This window comes from Cardiocondyla obscurior, linkage group LG11 (assembly GCF_019399895.1).
Source record: "Cardiocondyla obscurior isolate alpha-2009 linkage group LG11, Cobs3.1, whole genome shotgun sequence".
NCBI lineage: Eukaryota > Metazoa > Arthropoda > Insecta > Hymenoptera > Formicidae > Cardiocondyla > Cardiocondyla obscurior.
The window spans coordinates 5,160,424-5,176,946 of NC_091874.1; the positions used below are offsets into that span (position 1 = coordinate 5,160,424).

Consider the following 16,523-nt stretch of genomic DNA (forward strand, 5'->3'; position numbering starts at 1 on the left):
ATGGCACATATTGTGCGAAGAAAAAAAATTTTTTTTTCTATTTTAGTTCCAATTTTTCAATTTCAAATATTTGATGCAAAAAACAAATATAGAGATATCGCGTCCGTTTACAAAGCTAAGCTGGATATACCATCATTTCGATAAAATCTGCATTCTCTTGAAACAAAGAGAGTAGAACAAAGAGTATAGAATATTTTTCCGCGATTGATTTAAAAATAAAATTTGATTTAGGAGCACCCAAACTTCTTTATCTCCGCGATTCGCATTGGTGTAAATTTTTTTTTTTTTTACACTCGCGAGTCCCAAATAGATTGTGCCGCGTGAATGAACTCACCTAAGTGCACAGTACAGGGTGGAGGGGAACCGTGAGAGCATGTCGGGTGCGAAAGATGGAGAATGAAAAGATGCACTGGGAGAAAAAGAAATGGCTTCCGCTGCGAACGGTACGGGATTTCTGACTTCGCTCATAATGCCGGTTGGCCCATTAAAGCTCACCGAGACTCGCTAGTGTTCTTCTTGCTTGAGTGCTCTCTTTCCTGGAGCCGGCCAAATAGTTACGCCGGGCTCGAGATGTTCTTCGCCGCGATCGCGGATTTTCTCAAAGTGGAAGTTCGTCCGTCTTGAATAGGCGTCGGGAGATTTGTCGCTTTAATATCGTTCCATCGACGACGGAGAATTGTCTTACGAGATGTATAAAATGTTGGATGGATCAAAAGCAGTAGATCTTTCGGAATTAAAAGAGAGCGATTCTTCTTTCAAATTTATTGTCCGTGACAGATGTTCGGGGGAATTCCAGGCACGACTTCGAATCGAGGCTGTTTCAGATATTACTAATTTCTACCGAGTTCGTTTCGCGAAGAGGGTTCAATATGATCGTCTCTTTCTTGACACGCGTACTAACATTCGCGAGAAGTCGCATTAATCACGCTTCAGATGTGACTCGCATACCGATGCACTTACACGTAATACATCGTCTTTGGCGTGGAGTTTTATATTTTATGTCGCCCAAGTTGCACTGGTTTCCACTCTTAGCACGTAGCAAAGCACACAACCGGCCGGGGAACCCTACGCGTACCTATACATTACCTTCACCCCGCGTGATTTATCGTTCCCGCAGCAGTAATGGAACTCGCGAAGCATGTCTGACACACGTATAAAGAATTGCTTATATAACTATGACAATATAAGTATCGGACAAAGGTATTTAAAAAATACGCTACGTTAACCAAAGAAACCGTGCCAGAACGACCATTATAACGCCGTAACCAATCGTTAAACTAAATTCCGAGCAGTTCGGTGCGCATGAAATAACCGGGGAGGATCTTTGAGACCCGTGAAAGGTTTCACGGTTATCGTGTAACGCGGACGGTCTTCTTCTCTAATGCACTGTATCATCTAAAGGAAGATACCTAAATGATCCGAACACGGGATCTCCATTATCCGATAGGAATCCCCGGGTAGCCGTTTCGCCGATCTGGCGCTCAACTATCACCCATCCGTTGGAAGAAATTGCCAGGCGCCTCGGGATAGCCACGCGTGAACGTACAGATTACGATGCAGTCGGTACGTGTTGCGCTCGTATACGTACTTTCGCCAATAGCTCGCGGTATCGCCGAGCGAGCTAGTTATACCTTTTGTTCGAACCGTGGCGAAAATTATGTTAATTCTCTTTCTACCTTATGCGCGGTCGAGAAGGTACAATAGACGAAGTAACGTAATTTGTAAAACCGTCTTGTCTCATCGCGCTTTGTTTTTGCGGGTCCTCGTTTTTTTTTTTTTTTTTTTTTTTTTTAAGTACATACATTTTATCATCGATCATCCGATCGCTCACTTAGTAAGACAGAACGACAAAACGACGTGAGTTTGATATGAAGATACACACAGCTCGCCGCGAAGCGGTATAAAACAAATAAATGCAACCGACAGGAACATTTATTTCGATTTTAACACTTGAATATTTTTGACAATTATCTACCGGCAATCGCGCATAATATATCATTAAATCATTAATAATTCTTAACAATAGCTGGCCAATTTACAATAATAATTACATGAAAGAGATCGCACGGAAAGATAAATTGGATTCACGCTGTTCATATTGTACGACGCTAGTGTGCGAATTTTATTCGTAACGTTTCACTGTAACGAAGATCAATGAATCAAATTGATTCATCATCCAGTTTGCAGTCCAAACATTAGTAAAATATCGGCCCGTCGAACGGAAAGCGCAGATCAAAATTGTTTTACGAACGAGTACGGGCGTATTGAAGGTAATCACTTCTGACGTAACAAACAGAACCTTTTAATCGCATCTTTTAATCTTGTATTTTTTCAATTTATATACGAATAAAAAAAAATTATGCACGCTGGCTGACTCTTGTACACGTGACGTCATAACCTTTTAGTCTAAAAATGGAATATTACATGCCGCGCATGATTTAATAAACTATTCGCGCGAGTTAAATTAATAATATTTGGCGACCGTAGTAATTACGAGTGTCGGGTGTGTTTGCAACATTCATACCCGCCGCGTTAGAGGCATAACGTCGCGTAAATCGTCAGCAAATTAACACCGCGGGTTAAATCTTTGCGACCCTTGCATAAAAAAAAAGGATGCAAAGCTATTACATTTTTTTTTTTCCCCAGAAAGCACGAGCGCGTGTTTTCTCATAGACCTCTATTATTCCCGATCTAGATAAACCGCGTTCGGCTACCTCTCGATATTGCAGATGCGATCTTGCGTATTTTGAACACGAGAGAGTAAAGTGTATGCCGTTCTTCCGGGAAGATAGATTTAATTTTGGCCCTCTTCTTGCATTCGACGCGAGTGTATCTGATAGCGACGCGCGTCCAAAAAATATGCAACATCATATCGACACCCGCGGATGTCGATGGTTCTTTGAATGCCTACGTGATTTATATTTGCAAACATATCGGCATTTTGAGTCACATGCAGCTGCGTGTTACTTCCGTATGCATTGACCGTCTCCGAGGCACGAGGAAAAGATTAAATAGGGACCGGAGGAGGCTGACATTTCTATATTTTCGACATAATAGGAGCCTTAAAATTGCGAATGTTATACTTCTCAAATGTCGGGGGTGAAACATCACTGCGATAGAAAACGGGGATCACGCGAAGATTATGCTGAGATAAGTTTCAAATTTATAAAGAAACGCGATGAGTCGAGACGTTAATTTAGCCGATAATAATAATGTATGTCATAAACTTAACGGAGATTTTATTGCCGAGCAAATCCGGAGTATTAATTCGCAGCGGTGAAAGATTAAGGCCGTGTTCAGGGATTAGGGTCAACCAATAGCGAAACGGTCGTAACCTTCGCCATCGGCATTGTTGCTGGATTTGTCAGGGACGCCGAAGGGCTTCGCGTGTCCAATGCGGTGCAATCCGTCAATCAGCCGAAAACGATCGCCGGTGGAATCGTTCGAATTCGGGTCACTGTAAAGCTCGCGTGAGCTCGTGCGGGATCGAACTTGAACAAGTCGTCCCATAAGCTGAGAAAAATAAACAGTGGCCGAGCACCTTTGCGCGGTGAAAACGAGCAGATCGGAAGTCATTTTCTCTTTCTCTCTCTCTCAAAGAAAATACTGTTGCAGTCCTAATAAGGGCGCACCCTCGCTCCCCCGTGCTCTGGGAGAAACCTGTTGCGGCGACTCTATTAATAGTTCGAGACCCGATAAAAATCCGTTTCGATCTCGTTATATTACTTATTGTTAGTTATGTTCGCCGACGCTTTCTTATCTTGCACTTCGAAATACATTAACGATTGAACGGTAAAACGATACTTTCGTACGAACGTTAAGTTGCATGAGAAATTGTTGATTTAAAAAAATTAGCATAGTTATAGATTTTTTTTTTATTGGGGCGAAATTTACACGGCGCGACTATTCCGCAAGAATAACTTTGGGAACGCTTGGGTAAAACCAGATAGTGTGTAATGCGGTATATTGGATCACTCTTAAACAACCACAAATCTATCAGGACTAGTCGCTCAATTAACTTGAAGAGTAAAGATCTTTTAAAAAATAGCCGAGGTATCTTCCGCAAATTTCGTGCCGTTCGTGTAAGTGGCAGCTATCAATTGGAAAGACGTCGCGATTCGTTTTATTTTTCTCGAATAGAAAACTTTAGAAAGCGAACACTCACCAGTTTCAGCCAGAGATTCGTGATGAGCAACTGATTCTTCTCGTCCTGTAACAATAATTAAATGTTAATATTACATTGAATATCTTTTTCTCTTTTTTTTTAATCAAAACATGTTTTAAATAAAAATAATTTGCAATTAACAACGAAAAAGGAAAAGAAATGGATTTTAATAATCATTATTTTCGCTGAATAATTGTTTAATATTTGCTGAATAATATGCATTTATGCGTTAATAAGCAGACTTTAAGCCATTAAACGAACTTTATATAGAATAATGAATAAAAGATAAACAGGAAAATCCCTGGTTTTTTATTCTATACATAACGTATGTTAAACGCATACGAAATATCTATTATTTTAAAAAAACAAAATTTTAATATTGCAAATTAATATTATAAATATGTAAGGCTTTGCTATTTTAAAAGTCGCAGGCTTGAATTCTGTTTAAAATTTGTCTGACGCAAAACGAGTTGACGCACTATAAGCGTGTTCGTGGCTCATTACGCAGTTTCATATTGCAATTAAAAAATTGCTGCATGTGTATTTAACAAGATTTATGAAGATAAAAGACCTTCATTGCTCAAAATATCCACAAGTTTCAGAATAATGACATACAAAGTATATTATTTAATCAATTAGACATCGCTAGCAAAGTAAAATGTTTGCACATATGTTCGCGACTGTAACAAATTTAGTATAATAAATTCTTGAGAACAAGCTCCGTTTGTAGACAGTGTAGTGTTAGAAAACACACTACAGGATAATCCGGTAACGTTATCACGAAATAACATTTCCGCTCATGAAAACGTTTTACAAAACTTGAAATATTTTTCAAGAATTTTTTTTTAACCGTGCGTCGCGAAAGTACGATAAATAATTGGGCTGGTCTTTATTAGTCGTCGTATACCAATTAAGCCAACTTTTATAAAAAAAAAATAATAATAAATGTTTATAACTACAAATATGAACGTAGATTGTTATCATTCGTTACTGCAAGCTGAGAAATTACATTCAAACCAGTTTTAAAAAAATGGCCAACCAGCGAGAATTCAAAAAATTTAATTTCGCTTTCAGAAACAAATTAAAAATTTTTATATAAAATACATATACGTAGATACATGTTGTAGTAACTCTTCTCATACAACGTGTATGAAATTGTCTCAATTAACCAAACTTGCATTTTCTAAAAATATAATAAGGTTTCATAAATGAAAATTAAAGAAAATGAAATATATAATTATAACGTTATGTATGAGTTAAGACTTTTAATTTAAAAAATGGATGATTTGTGGTAAATGGTCATAAAAATTTGTTAGGTTTTATATTTAAAATTGTAGTTTAACGCGGTAATAAATAGAATTCTTTATACATATACTAAAAAAAAAAAGTTTAATACGAGTACGAAATAGAAGCATACGAATTTATGAAAAATAAAGAGGATAAAAGCTTGACGGAAATGTTAAAAACAAAAAAATACTGCAGTTCTTTTTGGGGAAAAGGCCTTATTTTACGTCGTTTCCGCATGTCGAGAGAAATATCCCGAAGACAAATATCGCGCGTATGCGACGAATGAGTGTATGTAACAAACCTCGCGACTGCTTGACATACAAGGTAGAAGCTGTCCTCAATGCGACGGTTAGTTCGTCGTATTGCTACCATTTTTATTGCCGTCGTGTACGAAATTTCTGACCTCGTTTGTTCTTTTCGTGCATTATCAACCTCGTCACGTAAAGCATCGGTTTTCGAGTTTCTCATGTTCAAACTGCGTTCTTATCCTGATTACGAGCGGCGTCTTACACGAGGAATGCTTACCTCCCGTGCTACACGAAACCTGCATTCCCGTGTCCCACGGGAGGTGGCATCCACAAAGATGAACTTCGATATATCCTCGAAACGTACGGTAATACATGGATATCGATCCTTGTATCAGGAAAGGACCAAGGAGAGAAGCGGCGGAAACAACGAAATAATATATAACATTATAGTACAAAAGATAGCTTTATACCGTGATACCGGAAAACATTTCTCGCAGAAATATTGCGAAAATTAATCAACAAATATCTCATAATTGTCGAAATTTTAATAAAATATTATTTTAGATTATCTAAGTAATTTTACAATAAAAAAAAATCTTTTAGCTTCATAATAAATGTTACTAGATATCTTAACGATAACAACAGTTGCACATACGTGTTTTATATTTATAAAGATATATTCCACTTTATTTCTTCCGAAATTATTAAAGGTGTGGAACACCTGGCGAGCGAGCGTCGAGCAAACGGCGAACGCATTCATAAACGAATAGATCGCTGCAAAAATAACGTATCGTACAGACGAACGAATTTACAGTTCGCGTTTACAGTGTTTGTTCGGTGTCCGTTCGATCTATACACGCCTTAAGAAATACAGATTATTTATGCTCGTCGATAGCAATCTTGTAATTATTTTCGCCTCGATAAGTCCTCGGCTGTTCTTTAAATCGGCGATAGATCAACGAAGTTAACAATCGGCTTTTCTTCTTCCGTGGCATATATCGGACGTTTTCGGAGTCCTGAACTATTCCCGTGGAGAAAAGTGAGCTCTGGAGTTTCTCGCCCGGCTTATCCTTTCGTTCGTCCGCGAGATAAACTGTTTCTCGATAATTGGATCTTATCGTTTAACCTCACCCTTTCAAAAACCACCGTCCAAAGCTCCATCTAAGGTCGAGGTTAATCCACGCAGTCATTACTTCGCCGTGTTTCCTTGCATAATTTAACGTCTCGCTGAAACTTTTCATTTTGTCGGCCGTTCTCCGTACGGCCTCACTCGATTCTGTAGGCTAATAGGACAGGGCCGCGGTTGAAGGAACGCCAGGAAAAGCTCAGCCTAATTTTAAAACAGTGCCGCGATTTACTAGCGCAGTTCGGGTAGAGATCGATTTTAACGTTGTGTCGTTAGTTTAAACTGCAGTGCAAGATTGCGGAGTCGTATAGAACCGTATAATTTTTATGTTTTATAGTAATACAATGGTAACATGCTTTTTGCATATTTCATAGAGAGAGAGAGAGAGAGAGAGAGAGAGAGAGAGAGAGAGAGAGAGAGACAACAAGTAGTTAGACAATAATGCCATTATGCTTTGCGAAGTACAACTGATCAGATCTTTAATCTGAAAGAATTTTTATTCTGCGCCAAAAGTAACGGCGCTTCGTTTTTCCCCCCCGATGACTGTCGAATCTTGCGGCACGCTATTATCTGGACCTGTTCCAACGTACTCTGTTTTTCTGGGCACCGAGTCCTCCACTGGAATTTTCGAACAGTCTGGGGCAAATACTTGGAGGGTTTAACAGGCTGCCTTCTGACGCGTAGTTAAACGAGAATGAAAAAGAGAAAAATGTTTCACCGCAATGTAACTGTCCGTTAGGATTGTTTGAGGGTTGCAAAAAAAAAAAACAAAGCACACAATGTGACTAAGAATTTTATTTATTTTATTCGTGACTACATGAACATTTAATTTTTAAAGAACGTAAATTATTTGGAAATCGCGAATACATTTAAATCCAAGCTAGTTTCGCTTAACGCGTCACTAATTATAAAATAAAAATTAATTTTGTTACTTATTCTTTCTTTCTATGCGCTTCGGTAAGAAAAAATCTTGATACGGAGTTTGATTCATTATCACGCATTTGTCGGTAATTATTTATAAATCCGATTGTACTGAAAGTTTGGTATTTATTTCAGTTAATTAAATCATATTGCATTCGGATGTATACCGTTTCTATAATCGTATTACCTAATATTGTAGATATTCCGGATACTGATTAGGAAACTATGCCGAGGATTGTTTCATGATCCGCTTGCGATATGGTTTAGCCGCGATTGTACAGATTTTATGTGACCGAGGAGAATGTTCAGAACCTGCCCCGACAAATTGAACACTGCCGCAGACTATTGCGGTCACTTCAATCAACCGCCTAGCTCGATTGCGTCTACAAAGGAGAGCCCGGTATCTCCTCTCGACACGTGCATTCGGCTATCTTGAACGTTGATACTTGCACTAAAATCGCCTTGACCTCGATTACTATTCTTTATGCGGGAAATTCGCGTAACAGCAATTATATCGGGGATAATGTTTGGATTGGCTTAGGTTTAAAGCGGATTAATGCCCTCAAAAGCTAACGGCAACTAATTTCAATACCTCACAGTTTTAATGCAATATCCCCGGAGGATCGTAACGGCCGAATTAAAATATACGATTCGAAAGTGTGAATATACATTTCCGTTTCTTGATTACTTTTATCGTACAAACTCCACATTGACAAGAGACAAAAATATTTAATATGAACTAGCGCGTATTGCAATTTGAAAGTTAAATGTTCCATAAAGTTACGTAACTTGGATCATAGAGACCCAGTAACAGAAGTATATGTTACTATAAAGTTAGATTGGCTTACACGAAGATAACTGTAATTATGTGAATTTCCATCTAAGGAATTGCGAGCGAAAATACTCGCGACATATAACGCACTTAGCGTAACGTAAAGTATTGTCGGAACGTAAATAGTTGTCATAAAATAGAGCATAATTTACGTCTGACTGTTGCGCGACGATTTTGAAGACTTATCTTAATCAACGATACTCGGAGCATCATTTATTTCGTACCTTTGATTTAAAATAAATTCACGGTTAGTGTATGAAAAATTAACTAAAATATATTTTATTTTAATTTTAAATTTAAATTAAATGTTAAGTACGTCAAGTGACGAAATAGTCAAAGAAATTACTATCAGTAACATCAAAGTCAGATGTTATCTCGGTGTATAAATTTTCGCTTAAACGCGATGGACAGTCGACATCGAAAAGAGTACAGAAACATTTATGACGGAATTAATAAAATTACCATGAGCGAATAGTTGAAAGATGGTATTCTTTCCGTGTCAGTGATTTTAAACCAAGTGTACCAGAAATATTAACGATCGTTCTAACGGCAGTAAAATATTAAAAGGCTGCTAAGGCGATGCTCGCGCGTTGTTTTCGAATGCATAAATGTCAAATTGATGGAATTCACAAAATTTACAATCGTAAATTTCCAACTCGTCGCGCTGGCAAACAATCGTACGGCGTTAGATAGGTATTCGTGAGGCGTATGGTCATTAGATTTGATTTAAAATGTAGGAACGCGGTGAACGGGATCCCAAAGTAATTTCCAAATCAATAGGTGTTGCGAAACCTTACGAATGACTTTGCGGGGAATTGGCGTGCTCGAATCCCCGGATTCTCTAGCGGGAACATGAATCCCAAATTCGTCCTCGCCACGGTGGCGCATCACCTAGTTATACTGCAGCCGGATGTAGATACGGTGTAACGAAATCGTCTCCGGGGATATCATTTTGCTGTATATATCCTGCAGCACCTCAAACTATTCGCGGAGTCACGCGCGGTCTCTTCCCAGGGTACGTACTTCTCGAAAAGTTTAAACAAATTGAGCGGCTGCGTTATCTACCGCATTAAAATTCTCCATCAACCAGATTGTTTCTGAGAGTTTACGTACGTGACTCATTTGTAACGTCGACGCAACACGGATGCGTAACTGGAATTTCATAATTTCGGAACATGTGATAATGATAATACGGCGGTAGTCATATTATTAATAATACCAAAATAATGCACGCATTGTGTATCTCGTTAAAACTCAAAGAACAAATTTGGTTTAATTAAAAAATTATTTTCAACGACGTGAATAGTTTAAGCGCTTATCGAATCGCGTTACCGATTAGGTTTGTGCGATTTAAGTGACTATTGCGACATTATTGATAATTTCTATTTAAATATTCAGTCATTTTAATTACTATTGAAAAGGAATGGATAATGAAATCTCATGCAATAGTCAAGTACGGTTGACACGTACATTTTTTTTTAAGTATAGCGTACGGTATTACACGAACGAAAAATTTGTGAAACACGCGCCCCCGTCTCTCGATAGTATGACGCATGGAAAGCGTTCTCCGAAAGCTCATCATTGGTTTGGGCGCATTGTTCGGCAGATCGAGACGCGTAGGGATTAAGTGGGAGGAATGGGGCGATGTTATGTGTGCATGCATGTAACGGTAGAGAGCAATGCCGTAACGTGTTACAGTCATTTGGGGAATGCTATAATGTCACGTGGCCAATTTGCGTCCCGGATAGGATTCGAACGGAATCGCGAACTCTCGCGTGGCCTCCATTGCGTCGAAAAGGTCAGCCGATGTCGATTGTTGCAACGATACAATTGAACAGATGCATCGAAGCCAAACGAACTGATCGGTAACGCCTAGCAGATCGTAGATAATGATGCGTTACGACGCGTAGCAGCAAAAAAAAAACAGAGAATTTTAAAAAAGTATATTAAAGCATGTTTGTATACCAAATTAATTTATAATATTAACACACTTTTTTAAATATCCTTAATTAAAAAGTATTAACTTCTAAAAATTTATTTGTCGAATAATTTACAACGCATCGAAATAAAAGTGTAAATAGGGAATCTGATCACCGTGCGTGTTTATTTATTGAACGCGCGATAAGTGTAAATGCAAATTTTAAAAAAAGCACCCTCGACGATGGAATGCCGCTATTATTGTGCGTTTTTTTTAACGCATTCCGTAAACGGGTGAAGTTTCATGAAACATTCCGGGTTTTTTTTTCCGATAAATGATACTTCCGTATAAAAGTAACGTTTTATTGGAGGACTTACACGGGAAATCAAACCGTTTTCATTATATCCCAAAGGTCACTCGTTGATTGCTAAAACGTCAAATAGACGGGCAGGTAACCGACAAGGGATACGAGTGTTTCCCCTTCCGAATAAAAAATATTTAATTCGATCAAGTGGACATATATTAAAAGTCACTCTCAAAAGTCTGCCTACACCAATTTTCATAGCCGATTTTTTTAAAGTGTCAAGACGCGAATAAAAAATTATTTTCAATTTTGCATATTTTGGCACATTTTATTGATGAAATAAATTTCGAATACTTATACTTATTTCGCGCCGATCCATGTGAAATATTAAAAAAGCATAGCAAAGTGTAAGCATTATGGAACATTTTTAAATTTACATATTGCTATATTATAGAGGCAGCAGTATTTGCATATAACGATTGACATATTTTACTATGTTGCGGGAGACAGGATCGTAAATAAAAATGACAAAAATGCCAATTTATGTCACTCGTACTTTCGTGTTCTTATTTCTTCGTGGCGCAAGAGTCAGATATTTAAGACTGTTATTACCAAGTGTCTTTTTTTTTCTCTTTCTACTTAATCCTATCGCGGTGAAAACTCGGCGTGTCAATCTTACAATTTATCATGTGTAGAAAAAGTTTCTTATCCGCAATCCAACTTTCGACGATAGCTCTGACGACTTAGTTCGGTCGGGTGCGGGGGGGAAAAAAAAAGTTAGACTCTCTGTTAGAATTGGAGCGTAAGCATGATCTGAAAAGTCCAACCACTAATTAATACAGCAAGGCCATGCTCAAATTGTTAATTAAAGCGATACAAATCAGTATCGTTGCAATAGCGGGTTATTTAATATTTATATATAATAAATCTTTACATAGCAATCTGATATACATATCATATACCGATGGCGTTTGGAAAGTAATTAGATACTGAATATAATTGCGCGCACATAGGCAGGACGTGATATCGTAATATCGATGTCGTAAAATATAATTAAATATACGACGACATACCACGTGACATTTATGTAATATATGATATTGAGGATTGAGTAAAATGAAGACCGACATTTGATTTTAATCATAACAGATCAAAGGACAATTTATACCGCCGAAATTAATATATAAAATTTACCCCTTGTTTTCTATTATCACAATTTAGACATATACGCGCACAGTACAAATTATTTATAATATTATATTTTGAGATTATGCCCGGCGCATCTCAATATACTCGCGCGCTCTCATACGTTCTTCTGCCGAACGAAGCGAAGATGAAACTTTTTACGTTCCCAGATTTCTGAATTTTATTCATTTCAAAAGTAAATTTAATCTACCATGGAGAGTATCGAATGTAAAGCTCGGCGGTGAGTTTCGCGCGGCGCGAGTAAGCACAACGTGGCCCAATTAGGGCAAGTCGCTCAAAAAAAAAAAAAAAAAAAAAGGGGGGAGAAACGAGAGATTTCGGCAGATTGGAATATCGGGGCAAATTCCTTTCGCTTGTGTACGCAATCTATTAAAACGGCAGGCTGTTCCTGGGCACGGCGAGGACGGAGTGCGAACTTTTCCAGTAATTAATCGGTCCCGATATTTCGTTTCCTTCCCTCGGTATCCTCGACCCTCAATTAATCTTATTTGCGATCGGCAAACCAACTGGCAGAACTCCATTGTATTTTTGGCGGGGCACGCTTTTTAATCGGCGCCGAGCTGGGGAAACTTTGTCGTAAACTTCTCCGAGGGAGAGACTATTACCGTGCGGAATAATGCCGGGGGTTCCGTCACACGGGTCACCACCGACGAGATCTATATTAACGCTGGACGAAGTTAGCCACTCAATTATTCAGACCGCCACCGCGAAGGAAACTCAAGGTGGCCGAAAAAAAGCTGCTAATTAATTAGAGGGATTTGAACGCGAAGTATCGTAATCAATTATGACGTCCGTTATCGTATTTTATCCGCGCTCTCTAAGCAACGTAGGGATTACTTTGGTTTTAAAAACAGATTAAATTTTCTGTAAATTATTATTATATTTTATACATCTTGTGTAGGATTTTTAATCGTTAGTGCATTTTAAAATTAATTATAGACTCCAGCAATAATAAAAATAAATAAAATAGAGAGCAACTGCAGAGAAGTTAAACTTATATAAAATTATATCGATTTTATTACATTATCAAAGCCACCTAGCAACAACAACGGCTTTTCGATCAAGCGAGCTTTTGAACAAAAGTTATAAGGTGTTTTTTAATTACTATAAAAATTAATGTCCCGAGTACCGTGTTTCTGATTCAATCAGATTCGTTTAGTTCTGGAGCGAGTCAAAGTACGCCCGGCGGGAATTAAGCGCGACAGCCGACGGATGGATTAATACCGTCGTTCCCACACGATACCGAAACTACACGTTACCGGTATATTGCAAGTGCTGCCTCAGTCGCGTGTATAAACGACGTCAATAGACGGTCGTTGCATACATCGTACTGCGGTTTCGCAATCGGTCGCGTTTTGATACAGGACGGACGGCCGCATTAACAGCCATTGATTAAAAGATCTTGCGTGAATCCAACGTAGAATTTATTATTTTTTTTTTTTTTAACATTTCTCTCGCGCACGCGGGCGATCCATTAAAATAAAAGCTACAATTATAGATCACCGGTGCGTGCGGTCAGTTTCGTTTTTCACATTTGGCTCCCGAGCGAGCAGAAACGATCGCAAGTAATAACACGGTTGCGGCACCAGGTAAATTTCGGTACGCCCAGCAGCGAGTTTAGAGCAACGTATGCACCAATTTTGTCGTTTGCGGTAATGTACGGCTTTACGTCCGAAATTACTACGCAACATGCCGCGGTACCACGACGCTTTCCCGACGAAAGTGGCTAATGCTGCGACGCACAGAAGGGGGACAAAAGCGCGTCCACGTTACGTCTTTCATCAGCCCCGTTTCAACCGGGACTCGGCAAAATCCAGCAATTGCGGGCGGGACAGGAGGGAAAGCCGTCGTGTGCACCATTCACGAGCCCCGCGAGAGTGCGTTTTCCCTTTTACCTTCCATGTAAAAATAGTGCACGATTTTCGAGCGGAATAAACCAGAGTTTGCAGTCCACTACGCTTTCCTTTTCTATCTTTCGCACGCGTTATTTATCGCGATGGCGGAACCAACCGTGGCGGACTCGAGATCCGACGATTTTCATGTAAATGCCGGGATTACCGACGCCTTTCATCGCCCGAGGATGTATAGAGGGGTGTCTTCGGCTCGGACATTTTTTAATATCGCGTTACGCGCTTCGAGAATCGTAGGATTTAACGACGAAAAAAGAAAAAAAAAAAAAAAAAAGACGAGCTCCCGATATTCGTTTTAATTCCTCATTCGTATACCTCTTTAGAAAGCATAGCGGCGAGTAGTCGCTCTTCACGTTATTGAACGGTATAAACGGGTGATACCGCTCGAATAATAGTCACGTCATTTATTAAGCCTTTAACGTTTACGCTTGACTTCCACGTGCACGTCTCAACGGGATTCAATGCGAGTGAAAGAAATAAAAAGCAAAATCTCTTATTTCAGTATCAATTATTTGACATTATTCCGATTACAATGGTTGGATTTGTAAGTTTAATTTTTGCAGCGAGAAATCTGAAATAAATCTTATACGTATTTTTTATATTTAACAAAGATATTATAAATTAAATATACGTTTAAAAAAAAAAAAAAAAGACAGATTTAAAATAAATTTCCCGTGATTATGTAACATGAATGGTTTATGATAGTAGAGAGATTTATTAAATATTTTTTTGTTTCCTATTCTTCTATTTTGATTTTGCGTGGTTGTGAATTCTCGTTCAACTCTGCAGTTGCTCTTTGGAAAAACAAAAATTATTCGCCGGTCTGGAAATGCGTTTCGCTAAAGATGTAATTCAGGCGTGCATCCACCGCAACTCGTCTGATTTAAACTCACGAGGTTAATCTTGCGGAATATCCCAAAGTTCTATCTATGTAAAATATGAGCCGCTCGAAGCGAAAGAAATGTGTTAATTCAGAATTACGAGTTTCTAAAATGTTTACGTCCTTTAAAAACTGGTTTTTAAATGAGCTTCGCTACAATAATTCAGAATATTTATTACACGATGCTGCATTGTGAGGGATTATAAAAATAATCGAATAAGTTTACAGTAAGTTAGGCGTTGTAAATTTAGAATGGAACTTGCATAGAGAAACGTCATGGAGTCGTTCGAACTGCGTAGTTATTCAAATCGAACGCCGATGAGAATCTTGTCGATGTACTAAAAAATGTGATAGGCCACGCGGGGCGATGTTATTGCGCCGTTCGGGATTCGACACGCTTAACATTCTGTGGAAAACGAATGGAAAAGTATTTTACGCGCTACAAGCATTGTTACAGGAATTTTACGTCGCTCCGGGGAAATTGCTACGGCAATTTCGTTCGTTTGGCGCTGGCGAACTTTGGTAAAACAAAAATTAACATTCACCTCTTGGTGGCTCAAGGCGCGCAAAACGAAAAGGCGCGTTAAAACTTGGGCCCGACGATCTCGCGTAAACTCCGCAAGCGTCCGTGCCGCGAATTCTTTGTACGGAATCCCGATCGAGTCGACCGCCACGGCGTTGTTAAACGCTGCAAGTTGACGTGAATGTAATTAAATCTTATTGAGGATTGACATCAGATTAGGTGAATTCGCGAGTAAAACGAGCGAAGTAAGAAAGCGCGGGGGCGAGAAGAATGTCGAGACTTTGGCCGAAGACAAGTGTAACTTCCGGTTAAACACAAGAGACCGCCCGGTGGTTTTCGGCACTCTAGTTCACTCTTGGCGACGAAGTAAATTCCGCTTATGTCTCAGCAATGCCATCGTACAGAGGGCTCCAATGCCCTAAGAAGACTTTAAGACGCTTTCGCGACCATTAATATAAATTACACTGTTCAAAGTTGCCTCGTACGATTTAATAATGCTAAATAAACGTGATAATGTAAACGCGTTGCAGATGAGAACGAAGAAGTGCTAGATAACCATTTATCTTCTTTAACCTCGCGCTGTAGAATCTATAATTGTGTAGACTATGAAAACGTGGCGATTACTTTTCCCAGCGTATTTTAATTTTAATAACGCAAAACTGCGATAAGAAATACTCGTCGCACCTTTATTTAAGAACAATCGATTTTAAATCGATTTAAAATCCGTCACGATGCACCGTGCCCCAAGTTTTTGCGCCCATAGACTTCCCAACTTAGCGGAAGCGAAAATTATACGTCAATCAATGTCGTCGCTTCCACGACATCCGCAAATTCAGATAGGTGCGGCTGTTAAGCCGGATAACTTTCGATATAATCCAGTTGTTATACCCAAATCGAAATATCTAACGAAACATCATTGAACTGCTCTTTATCAAATGAACAGACAGCTAACTAAATTTATTTTGCCCGCGTAAGCGGCTTCGAGAGTAAATTTATCCAACTAGTATTTTGCGATAAGGTTTTTTTTTTCCCCCGCCAAACGCTTATAAATTCGTGATATTTTATTACAAGTTGGATAATATTTTAATGTTTCAAATACGTTAGGCAAATATTTATTTTTTTGTTCCCATTATTCGTGCAATTTTTGTCTTTTGAGTTAAAGTTTACATTCAAAATAAAATCTTGAATGCATCGCTATATTTT

The 16,523-nt window shown here is 38.7% G+C and overlaps 1 protein-coding gene across 2 annotated transcripts in view; it reads right to left on the bottom strand.

The window, feature by feature from the left end:
* The window catches only part of LOC139106621 (nicotinic acetylcholine receptor alpha7 subunit), a 149,708-nt gene that overhangs the window by 48,407 nt on the left and 84,778 nt on the right, over nt 1-16,523 (bottom strand). For both annotated transcript variants that reach the window (XM_070663532.1, XM_070663533.1), the window contains one exon: nt 4,166-4,210. In XM_070663532.1, coding sequence (XP_070519633.1) covers nt 4,166-4,210 — 45 coding nt within the window. The remainder of the gene's footprint in view (nt 1-4,165; nt 4,211-16,523) is intronic.